The sequence below is a fragment of the Wickerhamomyces anomalus genome (genome assembly GCF_001661255.1).
Source record: "Wickerhamomyces anomalus NRRL Y-366-8 unplaced genomic scaffold WICANscaffold_3, whole genome shotgun sequence".
NCBI classification, from domain to species: domain Eukaryota; kingdom Fungi; phylum Ascomycota; class Saccharomycetes; order Phaffomycetales; family Wickerhamomycetaceae; genus Hansenula; species Hansenula anomala.
The window spans coordinates 1,964,580-1,982,648 of NW_017567112.1; the positions used below are offsets into that span (position 1 = coordinate 1,964,580).

General features: G+C 32.5%; 7 protein-coding genes and 1 non-coding gene across 8 annotated transcripts; 5 read left to right on the forward strand and 3 right to left on the reverse strand.

Moving 5' to 3' along the window:
- Nucleotides 1-640: 640 nt before the first annotated feature.
- WICANDRAFT_62952 (uncharacterized protein) lies at nt 641-4,033 on the forward strand (the record flags this gene model as incomplete). The annotated part of the gene is made up of 1 exon (XM_019183463.1): nt 641-4,033. The coding sequence occupies one exon, from the start codon at nt 641-643 to the stop codon at nt 4,031-4,033; it is 3,393 nt and encodes a 1,130-aa protein (XP_019039601.1).
- Nucleotides 4,034-4,584: 551 nt separating this feature from the next.
- WICANDRAFT_62953 (SDR family oxidoreductase) lies at nt 4,585-5,460 on the forward strand (the record flags this gene model as incomplete). Its single annotated transcript, XM_019183464.1, has 1 exon — nt 4,585-5,460. One exon carries the CDS (start codon nt 4,585-4,587, stop codon nt 5,458-5,460), a length of 876 nt encoding a protein of 291 aa, XP_019039602.1.
- A 738-nt stretch (nt 5,461-6,198) lies between these two features.
- Nucleotides 6,199-6,311, forward strand: WICANDRAFT_t64. Its single transcript has one exon. It is a non-coding gene; the product is annotated as a tRNA-Lys (tRNA).
- A 35-nt stretch (nt 6,312-6,346) lies between these two features.
- Nucleotides 6,347-8,189, reverse strand: CIT2 (citrate (Si)-synthase CIT2). Its single transcript, XM_019184142.1, has one exon. It carries the CDS (start codon nt 8,103-8,105, stop codon nt 6,690-6,692), a length of 1,416 nt encoding a protein of 471 aa, XP_019039603.1. The 5' UTR covers nt 8,106-8,189; the 3' UTR covers nt 6,347-6,689.
- A 1,045-nt stretch (nt 8,190-9,234) lies between these two features.
- Nucleotides 9,235-12,457, reverse strand: CWH43 (Cwh43p; the record flags this gene model as incomplete). The annotated part of the gene is made up of 1 exon (XM_019180298.1): nt 9,235-12,457. The coding sequence occupies exon 1, from the start codon at nt 12,034-12,036 to the stop codon at nt 9,235-9,237; it is 2,802 nt and encodes a 933-aa protein (XP_019039604.1). The 5' UTR covers nt 12,037-12,457.
- A 151-nt stretch (nt 12,458-12,608) lies between these two features.
- WICANDRAFT_62956 (uncharacterized protein) lies at nt 12,609-12,943 on the forward strand (the record flags this gene model as incomplete). Its single annotated transcript, XM_019183465.1, has 2 exons — nt 12,609-12,615; nt 12,669-12,943. The coding sequence occupies 2 exons, from the start codon at nt 12,609-12,611 to the stop codon at nt 12,941-12,943; spliced, it is 282 nt and encodes a 93-aa protein (XP_019039605.1).
- A 202-nt stretch (nt 12,944-13,145) lies between these two features.
- On the reverse strand, nt 13,146-15,199 carry WICANDRAFT_105344 (uncharacterized protein; the record flags this gene model as incomplete). The annotated part of the gene is made up of 2 exons (XM_019180444.1): nt 14,326-15,199; nt 13,146-14,140 (listed from the first exon to the last, which is right to left on the reverse strand). Exons 1-2 carry the CDS (start codon nt 14,807-14,809, stop codon nt 13,146-13,148), a joined length of 1,479 nt encoding a protein of 492 aa, XP_019039606.1. The 5' UTR covers nt 14,810-15,199.
- A 1,292-nt stretch (nt 15,200-16,491) lies between these two features.
- Nucleotides 16,492-18,068, forward strand: PGK1 (phosphoglycerate kinase; the record flags this gene model as incomplete). Its single annotated transcript, XM_019184143.1, has 2 exons — nt 16,492-16,757; nt 16,815-18,068. The coding sequence occupies exon 2, from the start codon at nt 16,821-16,823 to the stop codon at nt 18,066-18,068; it is 1,248 nt and encodes a 415-aa protein (XP_019039607.1). The 5' UTR covers nt 16,492-16,757; nt 16,815-16,820.
- Between the last annotated feature and the right edge of the window lies 1 nt (nt 18,069).

Sequence of the window (18,069 nt, forward strand, 5' to 3'; positions counted from 1 at the left end):
TAAATCAAGTGAATCAAGTTCTAGTAGTGAAAGCTCGGAGGATGAAAACTCGAGTACCGGTGAATCAGAAACAAAACCAAGCTCAGGAGATGAAGATACAGAGAAAGAAGAGAAGTCACCAGATACAAGTAATCTAATAGTTGAACAAGTTGAAGTTACTGATTTTTTAAATGATGAAGATTATATGGATCCACTTCCTGCAGTTGTCAAACCTGAACCTGAACAACCTCAACAACCTCAAGAAGATCAAGAAGATCAAGAAGAAGCCACAACAGAAACTTCAGAAGCTCTAGAACAAGAAGATTCCTCAGATGAAGAAGATTCTGATACAGAAAAAAGCAAAAAGAGCAAGAAGGACAAAAAGGCTAAAAAATCCAAGAATAAAAAAGAGAAAAAACACAAAAAGAAGAAGAAGAAGTCAAAGAAATAGCATTATTGAGTAAGATGATTCTTTTATAATTAAATGTGTAGAAATTTAATTTCAAATTGTTGTTTTGACTTTTTTGCAAAGTAGTGTTCAAACCGTTGATATTTACAAAAAAAAACACAAGGGCAAAAACAAAAACCAACAGCATCGCCATTCAAAATCAAAACATCATCTCTTAAACTCAATTGATCTCGTTGTTATCAGCTAAAGAAGATGTCGACTGATTTCAAAAGCGCTGATCAGAAGCTGAAACAAATCTTGGACAAGTCCAAGGATGTTGATCCTGATTTAAGATTCATGGCGTTAAACGATTTGAATAAACTGTTGGTTGAACACAATCTTATCATTAATAAGGTCAATTCTTATTCAAGTAAAATAATCAAAATATTATTGGATAGTTTGAATGATCCAAATTCAGACGTTCAAAATCAATCGTTAAAATGCTTCAAGCCTTTAGTGTCAAGTTTAGACGATCAAGAAATTTTGGAAATTTTGAGAGATTTAAATGCTGGTCAAACAACAAGTGCTTCAATTACAACGTCAATCCAAACAATGGCAATTAATGAGATTTTGAAAAATTTAAATTTGAAACATAGCTCTACTGGATCTTTAATAGTTGTGGAATTATTACCAAGCTTGATCTCGAATGAATCTGGATTAATCACTTCGTTGGATTCAATTGAAATTTTAACAGACTTGATCAATAATTTGGGTAGTACAATCCCAAGTAATGAGCTGTCTAAAATTTACACAGCTTTGGTAAAGACAATCTTTGGTGAAGTTAATATTATTAGTAAGAAATCGGTTGTCGCATTAGGCTACTTGGTTAATTCATTATCGGTTGAAGAATTCGAAAATGTTATAGTTTTGATTCAGAATTCACATGGTGATAGTTATGAAGATATCAATCTGACCTTGCTAACTTTCAATTCTTTAGCTAAAGCAAATCATGACCTTTTCATTCCATATCTACAGCAAGTCTTGGATTTTAGTTTCCACCATTTATACTTGAACAATGAAGATTTAGATGATGACCAAATCAAAATTGATGAAGTTAGATATGAAGCTTTACAATTGATTGCTAGTTTGGTTTCAATTGGTGAATCTTTCAAACCATTCATTAGCACGATTTTGACAATTGTTCAAAAATTCTTAACTTATGACCCATATACAAACAATTATGAAGAAGAAGAAATGGATAATGACTTATCTGATGAGGAAGAATTTTCAGATGATGAAGATTTTGATGATATGGAGGAAGAAAGTGATGATAATACCTGGAAATTACGTAAACAAGCTGCAAAATTATGTTCATTATTAGTTGTTCAATTTCCAACTATACTGTTTCAAATTTATTCAGAAGGTATTTTTGAAACGTTAATCAATTCAGTTTCTGATTCTTCTGAAACTGTTTCATTTGAAAAAATCCATGCTATGGATTCTATTATTGAAGTCACTATAAAACAACATGGCAAAAGATCAAATCGTAAAAGAAGAGGTTCTGATGTTAGTATGTCAGATATTGATGATTCATTAACTCAAATGAATAAATTGAGAGGTAAAATTGTATCAAGATTCATTAAAGAACTTTCAAATGTTAAACATAACAATTTGAGCAAATTCAATACTTTATTACAATTTTTCCAAAGATTCAATAGATTAGATGAAGATTTAAAACCATTATTAATTGCTATAAGAGAACACAATTTTGGTTTGAATTTAGATTTGTTAAAATTTTATTCATCTCTGCTTAAAAATAATGATTTGGAATATTTTGGTGGTGAATTAAATTATATTATTGAAACTATTAATAGTGGATTAACAAGTAAAAACCATATTAGTATTTTAAACTCCATTGAAGCATCTATTGATTTGTTGAATTTGGCATATAATGAAACTTTAACCAATTCAATTATTGAAATTGCAAATACTAATAAAAATGATTCTGAAATTAGAAATACTGCAATTCAAAGTCTTGGTGAATTGAGAAAATTACCACCAAAGAAAATTAATGATTTACATGAATTATTTGTTGATACTTTAAAATATGAACCAATTGTTGTTAGTACTATAAAATCAATTACTGGATTAGTTGAATTTTATAATGATACAATTGAAAATGAAGTTATTAATAAGATTGTCAAGATTTATGAGAAATTAGTTTTGGATTTTAATTATAGTATCAATGTTATTGAATCATTAGGAGTTATTGTTCGTTATTTTGAAATTGATTCTTCAATTGGAGATTTATTATTAAAATTATTTGAAGAAGATAAATATCAATCACAAATCCTAAGAGTTGTATCAAATCTGAAATTTGACAAATCAAAATTGAAATCAATTTTCTTGAAGGCTTCCACAATTGATGAGATTGATGATGGTGCAATAATTGAATTGGGTAAAAGAATTGGATCTGAATTGATTCCAAACTTGGAATCTGATACTTCAAACATAAGAAATATCAAAGTATTGGCAGAAATTGTTATTAATGAAAATTTGATTGATTATGTTCGTGCAAGAGAACAAGATTTGGTACAAAATAATAATGATTTGATCTTTAATATCAGACTTTTAGGTTATGTTGGGGAAAAAATTACCTTGGCTATTTCTATTGATCAATTATTAAGCCATTTTGCTGATGATGAAACTAAAGTTTATGCAGCTGAAGCTTTAGGAAGAATGATTTCCAAAAATAGTAAAGAATATTTGGCTGGATTTTTACAAAAAATTCAAAATGATGAATATCGTTATTTGTTATTGATTTCCATCAAACAAGTTTTAAAGATTAACAATGGTTTAGTTTATAATGATTTTAATGATATTTGGAACACTATAATTTCAATTTTAGAGAGAGAGGAAGATATTGATGATGATTTAGCTAAAATATCTGCACAAAACTTGGGATTAATACTTGTTAAAAATAATGATACAAATTATTTCTATAATAAGGCTTCAGAGTTAATTGATTCAAATTCAAACTCAATTGTTTATACAATTATTGCATCAATGAAATTTATATTGGCATATGATAATCTTATTTCAATTGAGTTAATTGAGTCCATATTATTACAAGTTTTCAATAAGATTTCAGATGAAAATTTAAAGATTAAGCAAATTTCAGTGATTACATTGATTACAGTTTTAAATAATCAATTCAATTTATTGATTCCATATTTACCAACAGTTTTACCAATTGTTTATGAAGAATTGGCAATGAGAAAACAATATCAAGAAACTATTCAAATTGGACCATTTAAACATAAAGTTGATAAGGCATTAGAAGTTCGTAAGAATTCATTTGAAATCTTGTACAAGTTGAGTTTAAATCATCATTTATTGAATAATGTTGATTATAATCAAGTTTTGTCTATGGTTATTAAACATGGGTTAAGCAGTGATATTATCAGTATAAGTTCACTGATTATTATAAAATTATTGGAATTTGATGATGTTTTATTAAGTGTTGAAGATAAACAATTTTTAAGTAATGGTATTGATAAACTGTTGGGTAATATTAAGAAGAAAGAAGACCAACAAAAAGATTCAAAAGAGGAGCAAGAAACAAAATCGGTTTTGATCAATTTGAGAAAGTCTATATTTGATTAAGCACAATAGTATTTAGATCTTTGTTGATTTTGGAATTTGTAAGATTTTTGACGTGTCTTATTGTTTCTTTTTTGTGGAGCAGCCGAAATCGAAAAATATTGAATTTGCGCGAAAAAGAGCACAAGGAACAACCAAAAATCGTGGGGATTTTGAAGGAAATTAGCTATTGAAGTCAGCTCAATTGGGCGAATGAATTGGATGGTGAGATCAAATATAATCTTCTCTTTAATTCTTGTTTTTCTTTACTTAAAAGTCTGTTTTTCCTTGTGTTTATCTTTCTTTTGTATCTAATTTCTACAGTAATTTTCGAGTTCGCCCCGGATTTTTTCAACCTGCCAAAAGAAAAGAAACGGCCATCAAAAGGAACGTCGAGCAGACGAAAACGGCACTTTTAATCGTTGGTGAAACTCTAATTGATGGGATGGGTATAGATGACCAGGATGAAATCATTCCTAGGGCAGATCCAATAGAAAGTATATAAAGGATCAAATATCTGGAATCTTTTGTTCATCTCCTTTTTCCTTTACCAACCATCACCCACCCCCAGAAAAATGACATTAGGAGACTCAGCACAACCACCATTCGTTTCATACATCTCTGATGAATTCACTGATGAACTACCTCGTCCAGCTCCAAAGTTACAGAAAAACATCTTTGATAACTTTTCATTGAAAGGTAAAGTTGCAGTGATCACTGGTGGTGCAAGAGGTATCGGGTACGCCATTGCAGAATGTTATAGTCAAGCAGGTGCAGATATCGCCATCATTGATTATAGTATTGATACTGCTAAAGAAAGTGCAAAATTATTATCATCTCAATATTCAAATAAAGTCGAAGCTTATTTTGTTGATGTTAGTAATGATAAAGATGTTGATGATGCAGTTATTCAAATTGAAAAAGATTTTGGTACAATCGATATCTTTGTTGCCAATGCAGGTATTGTTTGGACTGATGGTTCAATCTTAAATTCTCATTTAGTTAATGGTCCAGAAAAATGGAGAAGATTAATAGATGTTGATTTAAATGCAGTTTACTATTGTGCTAAAAGTGTTGGAAGAATCTTTAAAGAAAAAGGTTCAGGTTCATTTATTATTACTGCTTCAATGTCTGGTCACATTGCAAATGTTCCAAATTATCAAACTTGTTATAATGTTGCTAAAGCTGGTTGTTTACATTTAGGTAGATCTTTAGCAGTTGAATGGTCAGGTTTTGCAAGAGTTAATACAATTTCCCCAGGTTATGTTGATTCAGGTTTATCTGATTTCTTACCAAAAGAAGTCAGAGCTAAATGGTGGTCATTAATTCCAATGGGTAGAGAATGTTTACCACAAGAGTTAGTTGGTGCCTATTTATATTTAGCTTCTGACGCTTCAACTTATACTACTGGTTCTGATATTAAAGTTGATGGTGGTTACACAGCTGTTTGATTTGGTTTTTTAATACAATATGCTTTTACTTGGTTTTCTCAAAACATATATCTAATTATACTAGTATAGAATTTAATTTATAATACTCATACAATTGACTGAAAGTAGTTTAGCATGGGGATTCTGGAATGTGTAATGTATGATTAAAACGACAGGTTATAGCTAACGAATGACCGCTAAATTGAACAATCACCTTGCCCATATTTTGGAGGTTGGTCAATTAACACATAGAATACATTTAATTAATCTTGAGACTTTCAATAGTGACATTTTATTGAAAGTTTGTTAAAAAATTGTTATCTGAAAATAACATCACGTGACCCAAAATAAATTTAAGAATAAAACAAAACATTCAATGAGTACAAAGTGAAAAAAATATATTTAGGGGATACCGAAAAGCATCAATATTCTCTTGTCCTACCAAAATAATAAAAAATGACAATTTCAACGTTTTTTTGTAATTTTACTCAAGTTTATCCACGTTGTATATTTTATTTTTGATTCAAAATAGGCTTTAAAAAGTTCAAAATTTTTTTGAACCCCCAAAAAAGTTATTTATTGCCTAAAATAAATATATCCATCAAATTCAGCATATTCATAATATATCTATGTTAAAAACATTACTATATCTTCAATATTCATAAAGTTATAATTGATTAAAAATCATCACGTGACTAAAAACGTGACTTTGCGGCTATATAGTCAGTTTTTTTAACGGTTTTCAACTTTCAGAACTCGTCCTTGTTAGCTCAGTTGGTAGAGCGTTCGGCTTTTACAGTCAAACTAGGGAAAAAACCATTTCTTAGCGGAAGTTAACCGAAATGTCGGGGGTTCGAGCCCCCCATGAGGAGTTCTATTTTTTTGCCAATTTTTTGCCGTTTTTTTTGTATTTTGACTATATAAATGTATAAGTATTAGTTCAATTGATATTTGTGAGTGTTTTAAAGTCTTTAAGATATGTTTTTGATGTTGTTTTATGACATTTTATCTGAAATTTTTAAGCCGTCGGCCGAACTTTTTTTTTTTTTTTGCGGAAAATCAAGAAATCTCCGAAAACCAGTATCTACGTCATTACGTTCTTAATTCATAGGTAACTCTCATCTTTTTCTATCGTCATATACAACTCATAAAAAACTAAATACACAAAAATACGTTAATAAATAATTGGGGGGTTTTTTATAATCTCTTTTTTTTCTAATCTTTCATTAAATGATCAACATTTAAATTACTTATTTGTTACTCAAACCTTTAACTAATTCAATATATTTAGCAGTAGAGAAAGATTTTGGTCTTTCAATTGGAGCACCAACAGCTCTATCAATGATTAATTGAGGCAAGACACCAAAAGCTCTTGAAACACCAAATAAAACGGTATAGAATGATTCTTCAGTTAAACCATAATATTGTAATAAAACACCAGAGTGAGAATCAACATTTGGCCATGGGTTTTTAGTTTTACCATGTTTAGTTAAAACTTGTGGAGCAACTTCATAAATAGTTGAAACTAATTTGAATAAATCAAAATCTGGTAAATGTTTTAATGCAAATTCTCTTTGAGCAGTATATCTTGGATCAGTCTTTCTTAAAACTGCATGACCATAACCTGGAACAACTCTACCAGCATTTAAAGTATCCCACAAGTATTTTTCAATAGTTTCTTTTGAATAATCACCTTTAACTTCCTTTTTCAATTTGAATAACCATTCTAAAACTTCTTGATTAGCACGACCATGTAATGGACCAGCCAACCCGTTAAGACCAGCAGCTAATGATAAGAATGGTGAAGATAAAGCTGAACCAACTAAATGAGTAGTATGAGCTGAAACATTACCACCTTCATGATCTGAATGAATAGTTAAGTATAATCTCATCAATTCAACAAATTCTTGGTTTGAACCATAACCTAATAAATTGGCTAAATTAGCACCATAATCTAAATCTTTATTAACTTGAGGTAATTTACCATCTTTGAAAACATTTTGATAAATTCTTGCAGCGATATTTGGCAATTTAGCCAATAATTCAATAGAATCTTCATAAGTATAATTCCAGTAATCTTTTTTAGAGACACCTGAAGCATAAGCTTTAGCAAATTGAGATTCAGATTCTAAAGCAGTAACGGCAATTGAGAATTGAGCCATTGGATGTAAATGAGATGGTGATCTATCAATCAATTCTTCAACATGTTTTGGTAATTGAGATCTAGCAGCTAATTCAGCACTTAAAGTTTTAACTTGAGATTCAGTTGGAACTTCACCAGTTAATAATAACCAAAATAAAGCTTCTGGTAAAGGTTCTTCACCACCTTCAGCTTTTGGTAATTCTTTTTGGATATCTGGAATGGTACGGCCTCTAAATCTAATACCTTCAACTGGGTCTAAAACTGAACCTTCCCAAACTAAACCTTTAATACCTCTCATACCACCATAAGCTTGATCTAAAGTTAATTCACCAATAACAGTTTTACCATAATCTTTTTTCAATTGTTTGATTTCTTCAACTTTTTCAGGAATTAATTCAGCAAATCTTTGTTTTAAAGTTTTTTCACCAGAAGAATAAGATCTTGTAGCCAACAAGATTGAATTTTTTCTCAATAGAGAAGAATTTGATCTTAGTGTTTGTGATGCTAGACGTAATGAAGACATTTTTAGTTTGTATTATGTGTTAAGTAGGGATCCAAAAAGAACTAAAGGGGCAAAGTCTGATACTTTTCTTTGCTACAAAGATCCTTCTTTTCTGGAAAGTGAAATTCACTCATGAATTGAATCAACAACGGAAACTTCAACTCTTTATATACTGGCAAACCCAGATGATCAAATCAACACACTTCCGGTTCTTGACATCTGGGAGTTCCGAGGAAAAAGGATGACCTTGCGGTTGCGACACACCCGTCTCTGCCTACGCGCTGGACGGAGGCTGGACAGCCCAGGCAGAGAGCCAGAAGGACACCATCAGCACTAGGCTGGGTGTGATCTCCAGAAGGGGCAAAGGTAAGCTTGCCCCTCGACGACTACACAATGTACATCGTGTCCCACTAATTGGGCCTGGGGAGGTCCCTCATCATCGAGACTGGGAACAACCAATTGGTGGAGATGAATACACAATTCTATCCCACCGTTCCACCCTTTCCTTGAGCCATATAATTGTTCTCTATTTCGTACTTTATCACTTGAAGTGGCCTCGGATCAAGCTTTGGGCCTTGTTTTTCCATCGAATCGGTCCCGATTGATTGAAAGGATACCCATTCATTTAGCAGCGTAAGGGGCAGGCTACAGAGATTTTCAAAGGGAAAACCAGGTTTGAGAAAACCGTTGGACATACTTAACGGTGGGTACCATTTTGTTTAGAACCCTCGACAAGAATTGACTTGGGTTAGTATTTACGTGATGGTGGTGAAAAGTTGTGATCCTGTCATCTCAAATCTTAATCGTAGTTTGAAAAGCTGATCAAGTTGCTTTAGCGAATGAGAAGCGAAAAAAAAACATCAATTGATAAAGACTTGTATCAATGAGATTGTGTTTGTAGTTAATTGAATGATCAATAATTATGTTTAGTCTCAGACTTAAGTCAGCCTACACCACACGTATACAATGACAGTTAACCCAGGTTTGGCACAAAATTGCCATGGTCTGAATTTTTTTTGCACCCAGATTAATGATGATCACTTGTCACAATTTTCAACCCACTTTGACCAACATCAGGTAATTTCAACGGTATCTACAACTTTAAAAAAACCTTTCATAACAGAACTGATCAATCAAATATTAAAAATTTTTATACAAAATATCTTGGTTCATCGAAAACATGAAATCTATGATCTCTAACACCATCTCCATAAAATTTATTTGGAAATCTTAAATCTTCATCAACTTTACCTTCTTCAATTCTTTCTTGTGAATATTCTTTAGCTTCATCTTTATTATTTGGTAATTGAAATTTACCAACTTGTAATTCAGTATCTGTAATTGAACCTCTTGATATTCTTGCATACCCTGTTCTTTTCAAGTTTTTATACAAGATATATTCACACCATCTATCCCAATCACTTGGATCAATATCATGCATACCTGATTCTTTACTAACATAATTATTATAATTACCTTCCAAAGGTGTAGTAACCAAATAACTTAACAAAATCATTGGTCTATCTGTTGATCCCATAATATCACGAACTCCCATACTTTGTAAATAACGATCTTCAGCATCTTCTTCTTGTCCACTATGGAAAACAACAACATCAACCAATTCTCCATAAACATCCAATGTAGCATGAATAGCTGGTGCTAATTCACCAACTGGTGAAGGTAATAAATGATGTGTTGAATTCAAAATTGGGAATTTGGATAATAATGCACATCCCCAAGTATGTTTATTTGGACCAGGTCCAAAATCTGCATACATTCCTAATTCTTCACTCATTTGTTGTGTTAAATCTCTATTACCCATTATAATTCTTTGAGTATCTGATTCTAATAATCCAACAATATCTAATTCAGCATCACGAATTAAATCAATCATACGTCCTTCACTTGCCCACATATCATTATCTAATCCAAAATGAATTGTCCAAATACCTGCAGTGATTAATTTTGAGTTTGGATGATATGGTGTTGGATCAGTTTTTGGAAATCTCAAATATGCAATCAAGACTGATGTAATTGAAAAAATTATTAAAATTCTCTTGATTTTATATAATGCTGGTTTGAAATTTACAACAACATCATCTTTAAAATTTGAAATCAAACCTAAAACAATTAACCCAGTGGAAACTCCAAGAACAATATCAGTACGTTCTCTCAATAACCAACCAGCTGGAACAAATGCATATGCAACAATCCAAACATGTGCAAGCATCAACACAATATGAACAAAGAAAGCTAATGTGAAAACAACACCAGGTTGATATTTTGATGCATTGTTGAAAAAAAATGGAACAACACTTGTTAAAAATAAAATATAACCAACACCACCAATATAACCAATCCATTCAGTAGCAATATATAATACAATAGCTGATACAACACCACCAATGGAAACAAGTTTAGTGTTTAAATCTTGAGTTAATCCTAAATACGATCCAACACCCATCATAATCAAAGTGATAGCACCATGAGGAACTGGAACTGGTCCATTAATTGGATAACCTTCCCAATTCCAAATGATTATAGTTGATGAATCAGTCAACATTGCATGCAATGAAAAAATCAACCCACCAAGTCCTAATCCAGTAGTTATTAATCCAAATTTGTTTTTTTGAGAATTGATTGAAGTAACATGATTAACTCTTGGAGTTAGTATTGAACCAATAACACCAATTAAAACACCAGTGTTATTCCAGCCACCATTTTCGGCATGCATAATTGGCCATATTGGATTATTTGTATAATTTGAAAATTTAGCAATCGATGACAAAATTAAACCCAATGTAAACGTTGTTGAGTAGTACCTAGCTCTAGTATTATTTGAACCATAATGATGAGTTTCATTAGCTAATGAAACAGCTCCAAATGCACTCCCAACTGCAATTAATAACAATCTTGTATCTGGATCTTCAACTTTAAATGATCCAACACCAAATAAAGTGGTTAACAACCTTGAGATTTGAGGATATGATGCAAAACATCTCTTGACTGGTGGAATTATCAATAAGAATGAAAATAAGAATGATAAAATTGTCAACTCAAAACCTGAAATACCCATATTCCATAATGGGAAAAACCAAATTGTAGTCAATAATGAAGTTGCAACAGACCAAAAGATAAATGAATTTATAGTATTAATGATCAATTCTAAAAAAGGGATATCATCTCTTGATTTTGGTTTTAAATCAGTATTTTCTTTAATTTCATCAACGATTGTACCTTCATTTTGATCAATACTAAAACTTATTGGTTTTGAAGCACTTAAAGTGATTGTTAAATCTTGGAAATCCACAGCAGTCCAAGCGTCAAACGCAACATCTAAAATGATTAAAGACCATTCAAAATAAGCATAAATTGAATAAGCACCTGCAATTCTATGCACTTTATGTTGAATGAAAAAATAAATTAAAGGAATCAACATTGTGAAAAATGCAACACTAGTATAAAATCTATAATTTCTTAAACTTGTTCTTTTTGGAGTTGATGTAATAACATAATATTCCCAAGGAATTGTCAAGACGATATAACTAATCATAAAGACATCGTGAGCATCATGGTCATCAGTTGAAGTGATATAAACCCAACCACCACAAGTAACAGTTCTAACCACACCACAAACAACACCAAATATACCAAATCTTTTATGATTTTCATCATATAATCTGATATAAGACAATAAGAGCAGCAAGAATCTTGGACCTGAAGTTAAGGCAATCAAAATTTGGAAAATTGAACGTTCTGGATATCGATCACCAATTGTTGCACTCACACTTGGGAACCATTCATCTGGATAACCATAATGAGCATTTTCCACAATCTTGTGATAATGCAAACACACACCAACAATCAAAGCGGCAATGAATGCACTCGAAGCACATATAGTATGTGCCCACGATATGTATTTAGCATTAATTGATATTATTGATGAGGACATAACTTGCTCAGCCTTTTCAGACACCAATAAACAACACACGAATTAATAGCAAAGAGTTGAAAGAAAGTAGTAATAGCAAACTAGAAGTGAATTGACAGGGATAGCCTCAGGAGACTTGATATGACTTGATGTGAAACGAAACTGACGTTGTTGTTGATGTTAAGCGCTCTGTTGTGGAGTGAGCTAGAAAGTTGATGGTTTTTTGTTTTTTTTTCTATGCTGAGATCAAATGGTTAGAAAAGTTGAAAGCTTGTCTTAAGTGCGATTATGACCGACAGTTATGGATTTTTTGTTTGGATAAAGGATGGAAATGGGTAAACCATATTATAATATCTTCTGTGCATTAAGTAAAGCTTTTTTGGCTTATTTCTCGTTGAAATGCTGATGATGTTCGTGAAAATTTGGTGATACACTAGCCACATTTTGTGCTCGTGGCTGGTGAATGTACCTTTTCATTACATAATCCAGTGTGGCTAGTGAGGAATTTGTTGATGGAGAAAAATGAAAACAGGGAGCTTTAACAATTGACAAAACTAATGCTTTGAGTATAACGAACCACATCACACAATACAATGGCTCGTAAGTATTATATGGAACTAATCTGTTGAGTCAATACTAATTTCTTTTCATAGAGGAACACATCAGACCAGAGCTCGTCTCTTTTGATAATATTGATTATGAAGATCCAATAGCACTACGTAGTGCTCAAGAATCGATGCTTAGAGAACAATGGATCAGATCAAACGCATTAAGAGTGTGTCGCAGAGCCTTGGAGAAATGCTATAGACACCATGGTGTTAACCATTATGAAGAATGTAGAGATTTGGCTGAAAAATATATGCAAATGTTGCCAACTCATAAAGTTAAAGGGTTTTATGGTTATCAAAGAAATGATCCAAGCAAATAAAGAAGGGGTCTCTTATTTATTCATGTCTATTTATTAATTTATTTATTAACTATTTATTTATTAAAATACCTTTATAGGTTATATTTATTCAATCCATATGCTACTCATTAGAATTGACTACACGTAGACGCACAGAACTACTTAAACTTCAAAAACACTCAATTATCATATCATTATAAAAAACTCAAAATCCTAGTACAATTCATTGCTTTCTTTCCTTTGCAGAAATTCCAACATCAACTTTATCAAGTGGATGATCATCATTAATGGCCTCCAATTCAACAACATTAACTGAACCATCAACAACTTCACCTGGTCCTTTATATGTTTTCTTACCTTGAACAAACCAACAAATTGTTGCATAAGCAATAACTATAAAAATGATAACAACTGTATAATTCATATTACCAGCTTTAACAGGTGATATTGTTGGGAACAACATTGTAATTGAAATGAAAGCTAGCCATAAAATGGATATGATATTACAAACAACACCATAAGTACCTAAATTCCAAGGTCTATCTGGATCCATTCTTGATCTCCCACCAAATAACATCAAGATAATTGGAATGATATAAGCTAATTCATGACCAATCGTAGTTAATGAAATAATGGTATTGAAAACAACATTTGAAGAAAAATATAAAATGACAATGATGATTTGAATAACCATTGAAAATAATAATGCAGGGATTGGAACATTATAAACTGGAGAAACTTTTGCGAAAAAAGTTGGGAAGATAAAAGCACCATCACGAGCAAATGAATAAATTGTTCTTGAATTTGCTAATGTCATTGTTTCTGCTGCAAACAATGCTGCTAAAGTTGGGAATAGAGCTAGTAAGACAGTTGCAGATGTGTTTTTGGTACAATTATAAACTAATTGAATAAAAGCTGAACCTGTTGCAGAATTAATCAATGAAGGAATATCATCCAAAACTGAACAAATAACAATAACAAAGATGAAACCGTAAAGAATACAAGTGGCAACAACAACAACTAAAGCTTTTGCAACAATGTTTTTATTTTTACCAGAATCTGCCTCTTCAGCTAAATGTGTACATGAATCATAACCTGTAAAAGTATAAGCACTTTGTAGTAAACCCAAAATGAAAACATAACCATGAGATTGGAACCCACTTTCGTTAACATATTTTGTAAAGATAAATTTAGCATCCTGTCTATATTCAGCAGTTGCTAATAAAGTAACCATAATTGCCACAACGGTAACAACATTAAAAATTAATAACCCATTGTGGAACTTGCATGATATTTACTCAGATAAATATTTGTTGCAGTGAACAAGACAATAAACCCAATGGAAACCAAGACATAATGATAACGTTCTGCAACAAAATTAGGATGTTGAACAGAAACCATACCTAAAATTGTAGTTGTACCTTGGAAACTTGCACTTGCAGCAAATGCAATTTGTGAAAAAATGTTAAAATAACCAGTATACCAACTTGCCAAAAATTTAACTTTTTCAGTTTTACCTAGTTGATAAGCCCAAGATAATGGACCACCAGAAACTGGATAACTTGCAGCTATTTCAGCCATTGAAATTGCAACAATCATTGTGAAAATACTAACGATAATATAACCCCAAACTAAAGCTTGTGGACCACCTGTAGCTAAAGGAGTACCTAAAGTGTTCATAATTGCAGAAGCTGGTGTTAATGTAACAATTGAAAAAGCACATAATGACCAAATAGAATATGATCTTTTCAATTCTTGTTTATAACCTAATTTTTCCAACAAGATTTGTTCTTGATCTTTTTCCACATATGTTGGATCATATTGGTATTCAGGATCTATCTGTTGATTATTCATTGATTTTGATGATGATGAACTCATAGTAACCATCTTTGATGTGATGTACTAATTTTGCTGTTTGGGTAGGGAAAACGAGATTAATGAGTATTCTTATACCCTATTCATGTACACACGCGTACTGTTTTATCTGGCCGCGCAGTACTATTTTTTTAATCTGTTGATGATTGCTTAATCTTAAATTCCCATCCTTTAAAAGATCTTTGTGCAACAGCTTATATTTTTAAATCATATCTTTGAATACCTGAGGCTTAATGATTTTTTTTATCATAGATCATCTCGTTTTTTTTCGTTCGTTACAAATAGGGCAGCCAATTGCGCGGAATTGGTTGAAAAATTCCGTTCTCTGCTTCATCGGACTTGTCAAAAAGTAGAATTATTTAACTGATTAAGTAGAGATTTATGAAGTGCAGTTGAATATTTATGGAATAGTAGATATGGTTTAGTGTTATCACAGTGAACCGTTATCGTATAAGCTAGTGGAATGATGGTCGAAGATAGTATCAACGGCTGCCATTAGTTGTAGTACGTTAATGTATTAGAATGGCACGATATGAAGTCAGATTATTAACAAAAGAAGATTTGGTTGTAGCCATTAGCGAGATACTACTGTAAATATTATATATCCTGATTTTCATTTCAAGAAGTTGGAGAACAGTTTGCAAGGCTCTTTGATCATGGGGAAAGATTCTTCAGAATCGTAAAAAATTCAACGTCTTTCCTTGACTTGATGCTAGTGTGCCAAGTTGTTTGATTGAAAGCACCAAACAATGACAATTCCTGGAATTCCTGATTTTCGAAGAACGTAAGAAGTGGTAAAAGAAGTCAGAGTCCTGTGGTGGTTAGCTTGGCTCATACTAAAGCTGGTCTTTGGCAGCAAAAGATCAGGATTATGAAACCATCATCAATTCAACATTTACGAAAACGGCAGTCATAATGCATTAGCTGCAAGTGATCTTTAATAAGCTAGATATGGAGTTGATATCAAAGTTAAAGTATGTGTGCCCTTGGCTTTTATCAAAGCTGTGATCTGCTATGTTCTAATCTTGTTCAGGTTAGTGATACCGCAGAGCAGAACAAGACAACCTCTAGTGTCGGATCATGTCTATCAAGTATTGAATGAATATCAAGGTCTCATACCGCAACTAGTAATTCTGTTTTCTCCCAATCCCATTATAATGTATTTTTTGCTTTGCAATTCGAAAGGGTTCAAATAAAGTTGGTGTCAAATATTTAGTGCAGATGTGTCAAATTTATATGGTTTCTTGGAAAGACTAGACTACCATTTCAAAAATCCTAGACCGACACCCTAGACCAACACTATAGTAGTCCACTTTAAAAACGGTCTAGCAAAACGAATTCGCGAACAGGATTCTTAACTGCACCATGAGACGATCAAGAGTGAAAAATTGTATGATCTGAAGCACAAGGTACACTTTAATGGTTACATGAACTGGAATTGTTAGGTGATTGGGTATGTACAACGTGTCTAAGGCTAGAGACATTCTATCCCAGTCGTAGTCAGCCAGGTGCTCTTAATTCCTTGTACTACACTTTGAGCTGTACTTTCTCTGATTGTTGTAATGTGAATGCTCGTGGTGAGCATTTCTATAGCTAGCATTGACACATAATAAATCATCAATTCACTCTCAATTCATTCCCAGTTCAGATCAATTCCTTCTGTAGTCTTCTGTAATCCACTTTAATACTCTGTTACTATGTTACTCTGTTACTCTAATTATCACTCCCAGTTTACCCTTCTTACAAAATTTGCATCCCACCGTTGACTCGTCCGTTGATGTCGTTGACGTTGGTGGTGTGTGGCCCGGCACACTCGCTCACACGGTGCAACATCACCCAATGCTACTCCCTCGAGCTGGTGATGGAACAAGCCCAGTGGTATAAATAAGGAGTGCTATCCCCTTATTGCTTACAACCTTCTTTACTACCCACATCAAGAATACTTAGAGTATTAAACAAAGTAAGCACAGTGAACACTCAATTGACATCTCAATAGCTAACACCCTAACCCTAGTTTTACAAAATGTCTTTATCAAGCAAATTATCAGTCACTGACTTGAACGTTGAAAACAAACGTGTCTTCATCCGTGTTGATTTCAACGTCCCATTAGATGGTACTAAAATCACAAACAATCAAAGAATTGTTGCTGCCTTACCAACCATCCAATACGTTGCTGAACATAAACCAAAAGCTATCATCTTGGCTTCTCATTTAGGTAGACCAAATGGTGAAAGAAATGAAAAATATTCTTTAAAACCTGTTGTTGCTGAATTATCTTCATTATTAGGTAAACAAGTCACTTTCTTAAACGATTGTGTTGGTGATGAAGTTGAAAAAGCTGTCAATGGTGCCACTGATGGTCAAATCTTTTTATTAGAAAACTTGAGATTCCATATCGAAGAAGAAGGTTCTAAAAAAACTTCAGAAGGTAAAGTTAAAGCTTCAAAAGAAGATGTTGAAAAATTCAGAAAACAATTGACTTCATTAGCTGATGTCTATGTTAACGATGCCTTTGGTACTGCTCACAGAGCTCATTCATCAATGGTTGGTTTTGATTTACCACAAAGAGCTGCTGGTTTCTTGATGGCTAAAGAATTAACTTATTTCGCTAAAGCTTTAGAAAACCCAGTCAGACCATTCTTGGCCATCTTGGGTGGTGCTAAAGTCTCCGATAAGATTCAATTGATTGATAACTTGTTGGACAAAGTTAATATCTTGATTGTTGGTGGTGGTATGGCTTTCACTTTTAAAAAAGTTTTAGATAACACCAAAATTGGTAAATCTTTATTCGATGCTGAAGGTGCTAAAATTGTTCCTCAATTGATTGAAAAAGCCAAAAAGAACAATGTTGAAATTGTTTTACCAGTTGATTTCATCACTGCTGATGATTTCAATAAAGATGCAAACACTGGTTACGCCACCGCTGAAGAAGGTATCCCAGATGAATGGCAAGGTCTTGACGGTGGTCCAAAAACTAGAGAATTATTTGCTGCTGCCGTTGCCAAAGCTAAAACCATTGTTTGGAATGGTCCTCCAGGTGTCTTTGAATTTGAAAAATTCGCTGAAGGTACCAAATCTTTATTAGATGCTGCTGTCAAATCTGCTGCTAATGGTAACACCGTTATTGTTGGTGGTGGTGATACCGCTACTGTCGCTAAGAAATTTGGTGCTGCTGATAAATTATCTCATGTTTCCACTGGTGGTGGTGCTTCATTAGAATTATTGGAAGGTAAAGAATTACCAGGTGTTACTTACTTGTCCAACAAATAAT